At 39.0% G+C, this 9,194-nt stretch overlaps 1 protein-coding gene across 1 annotated transcript in view; it reads right to left on the bottom strand.

Annotated features, from left to right (window-relative positions):
* Positions 1-9,194, bottom strand: part of LOC102815532 (ATP-binding cassette sub-family A member 13-like) — an 857,870-nt gene that overhangs the window by 311,122 nt on the left and 537,554 nt on the right. The window contains exons 46-47 of the mRNA XM_006874535.1: positions 2,733-2,851; positions 339-426 (exon numbers count right to left, since the gene is read on the bottom strand). Coding sequence (XP_006874597.1) covers positions 339-426; positions 2,733-2,851 — 207 coding nt within the window. The remainder of the gene's footprint in view (positions 1-338; positions 427-2,732; positions 2,852-9,194) is intronic.

Here is a 9,194-nt window from a genome sequence, read left to right as displayed (position 1 = left end):
TATATATATATATTGTTAAGTGCCGTTGAGTCGGTTCCCACCCATAGTAACCCAGTATTGGGTTTCTGAGGAGCAGCTAATGAGTTTGAACTGCCAACCTTGTGGTTCAAACTGACTTTACAGTACAGCGCATTAACCCATAGTGACATACTAGGACTCCATATATTTTTTTTTTTATTACTCTTATTTTATAGCAACAAATATATATGTAAATGACTACTCTAATTTCACAGCAACAAACACTGGTTCCTCATATGTCCCAAATAGATCTTTGAATACTGAGTTTTCAAAAAATAAGTCTAAAACAGGAAGAATAATAAGAAAAAAAGATCTGTTACCTTTGACAGAAATTTTGGTTTTGATATATTTGAATTGGTTTCTTCAACTTGATTAGGGATTTGCACTCCAAAAGACCAACCTCCAAGCCTATTAACAATAAACACTGTGTTACTCTTTCAGCGAGTGTTCCAGAATGCTTAAGCAGAGTGTATTTCCTTACCAATGGCAATAGTTACAGTGGTCTCAGGAGAGTAGCTAGCTGAGCATTCATCATTTGTGAGTTGACCAAATAGACAAACCATCATTCCCCAGGAGTGTATCCACTGACAAAGCTATACAGTATCTTCTGATCTAGGGGGATCGTCTTCCTGCATACAAGCTGGGCATGCGGACCTGCAGTGTGGGCATTGCTTGTGTACAAAGTAGTCATGAGACTCTCCATGTCAGTAAGTGCACTTCTGAAGTTACCATGTTAGCAAACGCTTGCCATGTAAATGATAAAGTTTTGCTCATCTGCACTGTATTTTAGCTAAGATAATTTCCCTGTCAAAGAGTCATGCCTAATTATTTATAGTTTTGTCATATTTTGTCTCCCCTAGACTTCTTCTTTAATACTCAACTCAATATTTACTTATTTAGGAAGATATCTCAAAAGACTTCACTTAGGTTAGATTGTCCTTCTCTTTTGAGTTTGCACCATGCCCCATATTTCCACTGCAGGTTTTACCATGGTGGCTGTGTGCTGTGGAGTCGGTTCCGACTCATAGAAACCCTGTACAGAGTTTCCGAGGCTGTAAATCTTTACGGGAGCAGAACACCTCATATTTCTCCCATGGAACAGCTGGTAGTTTCGAACTGCTGACCTTGCGGTTTGCAGCCTGATTCATAACTACTATGCTACCAGAGCTCATTAACACAGTGGATTTAAATTTTTTGTTTTGCTAGTTTATGAAGCTCTTGAAGTTTCTTCTAGGTGGAAATTTAAATCTTTTAATCCATACACATGGACTGTTATACCTGGCACATATTCAGCTAGCAAAAACATTTGGCATTAAAAATAAGAGCATATAGTGAACTCCATTTACTACTCTGCAGACACGTAAAGACTGAAGAGTAATCTTCTCCCATAGAGTCCCTACCCTGTGAAGGCCAGTAGAAGACAATTCTCTGCAAACGTATACCTATAAGAATAATGATGCATTCTCACTTGACTGAATTTAATTCATTCAACAAATATTGATTGAGTGCCTTTTTGTGCCAGACACCTTTTTAAATTCTGAGCACCTAAGTCTCAACCTTCAAAAAGCTAACCATATAGAATACAAAGAAAAACATTGATTTTAGAACACTAAAAAAATGTGGGCAGCAGAAGAGGGGCATGCAAAACATTTAAGGTTAGAGCAGGTGTTCTCACCACCTGTATACCACTTTGTCATACTTTGGTATGTTGCTATGATGCTATAAATTATACCACAAGTATTTCAAATGTCAGCTGTGTCAACCACAGCAGAAAGGTTTCAGCAGAACATCACTTCCAGATTAAGGCAGACCAGGGATAAAATCCTGAACAACTCCTTCCAAAAATTAGCCAATAAAAACCCTATGGTTAACAGATTGAGTGCAGGAAAATGAGCCCCATAGATTGGAAGACTCTATAATGCTGCATCAGTGGACTTAAACAGACCAGTGATCATGAAGGTGACTCGGGGTCAGGCAATAGTTCATTATATTGTACATTAGGTTGCATTGATCGGAGCCAACTTAATGACAACTAACAAGGCAGGTGTCCAAGAAGAATGATGGTATGTTGGGATATTACAGTTAAAGAGTAGCCATGTGAAGGGCAGGTTGGCGCGTTCCAGGCAATGTACACAATCTATTGAGTGCATTAAATGTGAAGCCCTCTTGCGTGCTTGGAAATGTTTGTTAAATGTCATGATATGGAGAATGTTACTTGGTTTAAAACATTAAGATGGTCTATCAGCAAGATACTATCAATCTAATCTAGACTCACCCCTCTTAGGTTCAGGGAAATTCAGCACAAAACTTGTTATCCAAAAACTACTTAGAGGAAAGGAAGACACCAGGTGTACCTAGCTTCCCACATCAGCTGCTTCACAGCAGAAGGAATTATAAAATGTGATTATTATTTCATTACGCTGTTAAGTTATTTGCTCTTATACTAAAAGGCATTCTGACTCCCTCTGCTTCCACCACTGACTGAATTGAAATGTATCTGATTTCTTTCCTCCATTCCAAATGAGTGAAAATCAGCAGTGAGGAATTTATTAAGGCCTGCAGCATTTGTTTGGAATTTGGAGGAACACCAAGTTAATAGTAGAATTTTGAAGAATACTAGAATTTGAAACAATAGGCTTTCCAAAGCAATTCAGACACAAAAGAAACACAACAATAACAATGAAAATACAGCACATATTGTATTTTGAATATACCTGGGTTTTTTAGAAGCCATCAGCAGGTAATTCTCCACATTGAAGGCGGAAAGGTTCAGCAGAGTGTGGCCCAGGCTGTTCTTCAGATAAGGAGCTGTGGAGTTTCCATATGAGCATTTCTGAAAATATTATTCAAATATATAAAATAGAAAATTATCAATGAACAGCAAACAGGTTTACTGACATGACTTTAAACTAAATTTAACTTTTCCAAATTTTCAATTAAAAAAAAATGTATCTATGGTCTTTTATATGTTTCAATTTCCCAAATCTCTTTAAGAGATGCCTGTATTTGAAGATTCTACTAGAAGTCCACTATGATCTTAGCAGTCACTTAAATGTGGGGCTTCAAAATCTTTTCTGCATGTATTTTTGGACTGATGGGTAATAACCAAAACAGGAATATAATGATCAGTCTAGTACTTGATGAACCCGAGAGTCAAGAGGAAATTAACTAGTAGGAGAATCATAAGGTGAAATCAAAGGAATGTTTCATAAATGTTAAAGTGGAAAGCAAGCAGCTCTTCTTCAGTCATTGGAAAAGAAACTACTTCTGAATCACTGACCAAACAAATATAAGGGTATGCATCACAGGACACTAGGACCCAGGAGATTGGAGGTTACACATGGTGTCCTGACCATAGATAAGGCTCAGATTTCAAATGTTTTCCCATCTTGTAGAAGAACTTAGGAATGATGTGGGCTATGAGTTGGACTCATGGAAGGTCAGCAGTTCAAATTCACCAGCTGCTCCATGGTAGAAAGATGGGGTTTTCTGCTCCCTTAAAGATTTACAACCTCAGAAATCCTACACAGACTCATTAAGTGTCAGAAGCAACGTAATGATACACAGCCACCACCAATGTATTAAAATAGTTTTGACTTAGGGAAGAATTCTGTCTCTAAACTTTTCTCTTCAAAAAACAGCTTTCAGAAAAATTTTCTCCTGTGTAAAATGAAAATTAAAATAGCATTGTTCACTCCAGGGTTGTTTGTAGGTTCAGATATATATTAAAGATCTATGAAAATGTAAGGAATAATAGGACTCCAGTGGCACTGTGGGTTAATGCGCTGGACTGCAAAGTTGGTTTGAATTGAAAGGATGGTAGTTCAAGCTCACCAGCTGCTCCTCAGAAACCTTATACAGGGTCACTATGGATCAGAGTCAAATCAATGGCACTTAACAACAACAGCAACAAGGTAATGATTTAGGTTCCTAATAAAAAGGCTTGGAGAAAGATGTTGAAAGGAATAATAAGACTTCTAAGAAGATGGTGGACTAGGCCGACAGGTTACCCCAACTCTCTACAAGAAAGACAGCAAAGACCAAATGGTATAGATTATCATTCTGGAGCTCAGATTCTCAGAGGAAAGGTTTTAAAAAGTGGATAAAATACTGACTAGGAGAAGCTGAACCAACACTGTGAAAAAGGAACAGTGACTTTAAGCTGTTTAACCCAAACTCACATAGTTTGGGTTATCTTGACTTTATGCAAGCAGCACTTAGTCAGGGCAGCAACCTGATCATCAGTTCCACTAAATCAACCAGAACAGCACAAGCGTCCACACTGGTGGCAGGTCACCTTCACCTTGTGTACCCCACTAACCCAGTAGCTGATGTCTGCCATCTAAGTACAGCATCTGTGTTGTCTAGGCTGAAGGGCTCTGTGCCTCCTCCAGCCAGCAGCACAGTGCTGGATAGGTGTTCCCATTCAGCCCCTGGCAAGCAGGGACTCCTTCCAAAACCCAGCACCTTGCCCCAGCACCCCTTCTAAGTCAGGTCTCTTGACACTGTCACCTTCAGAGCCAGCTGGTACTACTTTTCAGACTAGGTGACCTGACCAAAGTCACCTTCTCAGTCTGCAGGAACTCTATCCAACACCAGACAGCCCTTTATCTTCCCCAACATACATTCCACCTCTATGGCACCTCACCTCCTTGGCAGACAGAGCATGCCCACCCATCCTAGGTGTTGTGACCCCTGACTAGTGACCTGGCCCTGGAAGTTTTCTCCTTTGTTTTTTTCCCCTTTTCTTTCCTTTTCCTTTCAGGTTTTGGCTTTTGTTTTGTTTTGTTTTTCTGGTTTCCTTTTTCTATTATTTCTTCTGTTTAATTTTTACTTATTTCAATCTCATCCCTTTTTCCAGTTGTTTTGTTTTTTGTGTTTTCTGGTATATTTTTCTTTACTATTCTCTTTTCACCCCATAGGTTTGTTTTAAGTTTTCTTCTTTTCTTGCTCCATTGTTTCTTTTTCAAATTCTAATTATTAGTCTCCTTTTCCTACTGTTATTTCATTTTTCCCTCTCATTTTCCTTTTTTTCTATTTTATTATTTATGTTGCTATTTGCTTTTGTTTATAATTTTCTATTTTGATTTTTTTTTGTCCCACTAAGCAGGAGACAGTAACTATGTCCACACTGCCAAGCCACACATGTCCTCCTGCCACCCCACCCCAGTGCATCACCTGGTCAACATTAGAAGGCAGCCAACACCAGTCCAACCAATCCAAAACATAGAACTGCACATGCTTCCCATCTCTTGTAACATCCCCCAGGAATCCTGGTGTGATGACGTGGGTTAAATATGCTGAACTGCAAAGCTGGTTTGAACCATAAGGTCAGTGGTTCAAGCTCGACAGCTGCTCCTTGGATACCCTATACAGAGTCACTGTGAGACAGAATCAATTCAGTGGCACCTAACAACAATATCACAGCTACCCAGAAACAGGTAGCAAGTGTCTAGCTTTAATTGGTGATTGTTCACACAATCACCAATTAAATACAAATAGAAAAATAAGACTGTGTCTCATGTTCTTGTCAGGTACTGTTGGCAACCCTAAATAGGGTTTCTGAGGAGCGCTAGTGGGATTAACCATCCACCCTGAAGTTAGCAGTCCAGTGTTTATACTACAGCACAACACAGCAGTACAATAGGCATACACAATTTCAGTTCACACAAAGAAACAAGGCAAGAGTGGACCAACAAGTGTCTAAAATATGCAGCCAGAAAATCTTCCTGCAAAAATGGCATTAGATCTACTTGATAAGAAATTCAAAAGAATGATATTTAGGTGTCTTCAATAGAAAACAAAAGCAAAGCTCTAGAAAAATCAGAAGACCACTAAAAGAACACACACACACAAAATTTAAAGTAGATACTATAAAACAGCAAATAGAAATACAGTAGATTAATACTAAGTTTTTAGGAATAGATAATACATTGAAAGGGCAAAGGTATATAATTGAATCAACAGAAAACAGTATTAGTGTGACAGAATATAAAATTCTCAACACTAATCAACCAGAGGAACAATCAGAAAAAAAAAATAATAATAATAAAAGGCCTCTGATACGAATCAGTCTAAGAACTGCAAGGTCAGCAGTTTGAAACTACCAGCTTCTCTGTGGGAGACAGATTAAGCTTTCTGCTCCCATAAAGATTTACAGCCTTGGAAACCCTGTACAGGGTCACTATGAGTCGGAACCAACTCCACGGCACATAACCATCACCCATCAAGAATTATATGTGAAGCCATCAGGAGTAATTCTTTACATATGATCAGAATTCCAGAGACAGGGTTGTATTCTTTCACCATACTTATTCAACCTGTATGCTGAGCAAATAATACGAGAGGCTGGGTTCTATGAAGAAAAACGAGGCATCAGGATTGGAGGAAGACTCATTAACAACCTGCAATATGCAGATGTTACAACCTTGATCGCTGAAAGTGAAGAGGACTTGAAACATTTACTTATGAAGATTAAAGAGCACAGCCTTCGATATGGATTACATCTCAATGTCAAGAAAACAAAAATCCTCACCACTGGACCAATAAACAACATTCTTATCAATGGAGAAAAGATTGAAGTTGTCAAGGACTTCATTCTTCTTGGATCAACTATCAACACTCACGGAAGTAGCAGTCAAGAGATCAGACGACATATTGCACTGGGCAAATCTGCTGCACAGGAACTTTTTAAAGTGTTGAAGAGCAGAGATGTCAGCTTGAGGACTAGGGTGCGCCTGACCCAGGCCATTGTGTTTTCAATAGCCTCATATGGATGCGAAAGCTGGACAGTGAATAAGGAGGATCGTAGAAGAGTTGATGCCTTTGAGTTGTGGTGTTGGAGGAGAATACTGAAAGTGCCATGGACTGCCAAAAGAACCAATAGATCTGTTTTGGAAGAAGTGCAGCCAGAGTGCTCCTTGGAGGCCAGGATGGCTAAACTTCGTCTCTCCTACTTTGGACATATTGTCCAGAGGAAACAATCGTTGGAGAAGGATGTCATGCTGGGTAGGGTGGAGGGTCAGAGAAAAAGAGGAAGACCCCCAACGAGATGGATCAGCCAGGTGGCATCATTGATGGACTCAAGTGTGGCAGCGGTAGTGAGGTTGGCCCAGGTTTGAACATTGTTTCGTTCTGCTGTGCATGGGGTCGCTATGAGTCGGTTCCGACTCGATGGCACCTGACAACATATATATATATATTTATGTATGTATGTATGTATCAGTCATAAAATTTTTGAAGATTTGTTGGAAGAAATTTTCTTAGTTTCATGAAACATGAGAAATACTCAACAAATACCAAACAGGTTAGACTCCAAAGGAAAATCACCAAGACATATTAGAATAAACATTTCCAAAACCAATAACAAGGAAAGAATCCCGAAAGCAGGTTGGGGAGAAACAAAAACTATAAAGAAGAATCACTAAGACTAAACTCCAAATTCTAGGCAATAACCTTGCAGGCAATAAAGTATTGGGATATAAATAAAACTTTGGGAGAAAGAAAACTGCCAACCAAAATTGTCCCTTAAATATGGTGGCATCATAGGACATTTTCAAATAACCAGAAATTAACACAATTTTTAAAAACCAGACCAAGTTTACAAGAAATACTAAAAGGCATATGACAGAGAACCAACAATGGAAGACAACAAGATTAACACAAGATTAACACAAAATTAACACTGTAGGGGTAGTTTACTTCATACAGGGCTTGTAGAAACACAGTGATTGTCACTACCACCAAACAATTAGTTATATTTCCTCTTTCTCAGATTGATCTGGGTACATGAAGGTTGGGGAAGAAGCTGACAAGACACTAAGATTCAGTTGTAAGTAAGTGTAAAAAGTTTGGGGCTATAATGTAGGGGTTGGACAATTTTTCTAACCCACTGAGCCTGAAATGAGCTCTCTCAAAAGAAGGAATGCGGGGTGGGGGATCTAACTACTATCAAGAAAGAAGAGCCAGGAGTGGAACTTGTTCCTTGGATCCAAGACCTTTATGTGTTGAATCTCCTCCATCCAGTAGACAAAGATATCACAAGTGGAATGGTGGAACAGCAGCAGCACCACCAAAAGCATGAGACAAAGCAGTGGGCTGCTGGCCCACACAGCCAAAAAGCTGAGTGTCTTTGGACAGAAGAAGTGAGTAGCCTCCAGGTATTTAATTGGGGTAGCTAGATTTGTCAACCCTCAAAGATCAAGCTAAATGCCTTCCAGCTGAGGATTATGGCGGAGCAGAGTGCCCACTGGGCATTTATCAGCAGAGACCAAGGGTCCTCTTAGCTAGAGGCTGAAGACCAAAAAGAAACATACCTGAGAAAGGGCTGTCCTGACTGAAGACAGAACCAAAGAGCATTTCTGACGCTGAATTGCACACTGCTAATTTCCCTAGTAAACCTCATAATCGTGAGCATGATCTGTGAGTGTTTATGGTCACCAGCAGACAAATAATGAGTTCTATGAGAGGGATGGATGATGTCAAAATTACAAAAGGAGGTAAGAAGGTGGAGACATGCTTGACTTCTGACTCAATCTGCACTGAGCTGATGTTGAATTTGATTGTCCTTCTCCCTTCTAAGGCAGAGGTGGTCCGACATCATTTTAACAATCGCACAGAAACCAGCCCAGATATAGAAGCATCCCCAGTAAAATTAACCTACAAAACTGAAAATATGGAACAAAAGGTGTCAATTTATAAATAAAGTTAACTACAAAGTAAAACCAGGGATCAAATGTTGCTGTTGTTAAGTACTGTTGAGTCAGTTCTGACTCATAGCAACCCTAACATTTCCTAGGAGCAACTGGTGAGCTTGAACCACAGACACCACAGCTCAAACTGACCTAACAGTTCAGCACAGTAATGCACAGCACCATATCAGGACTCCAGTACAGTATTAGAACTTCAAAATAAAAAGGAAGTCAGGACAATTCAAGCTAGAACAAATGGTTTTAAACATGGGAAGAAAATAATTTACAAGGTAACCTCAAAGAAAATTAATAAAATATTCTCATCAAAATACAAAAGAGAAAAATAGTATTTAATGAACACTGAAATAACAGCAATGAAGGACCTGGTGATAAAACATGCAAACAAAATTATCTCAGTATACAAAATTATGTGAAAAAAAGAAATTAACAACAACAAAATAAATCAAACAAATGCTTCTGTTAAGT

Source organism: Chrysochloris asiatica, unplaced genomic scaffold (assembly GCF_000296735.1).
Source record: "Chrysochloris asiatica unplaced genomic scaffold, ChrAsi1.0 scaffold00282, whole genome shotgun sequence".
Taxonomy (NCBI): Eukaryota; Metazoa; Chordata; class Mammalia; order Afrosoricida; family Chrysochloridae; genus Chrysochloris; species Chrysochloris asiatica.
This window is presented reverse-complemented; position numbering and strand designations above follow the sequence as displayed.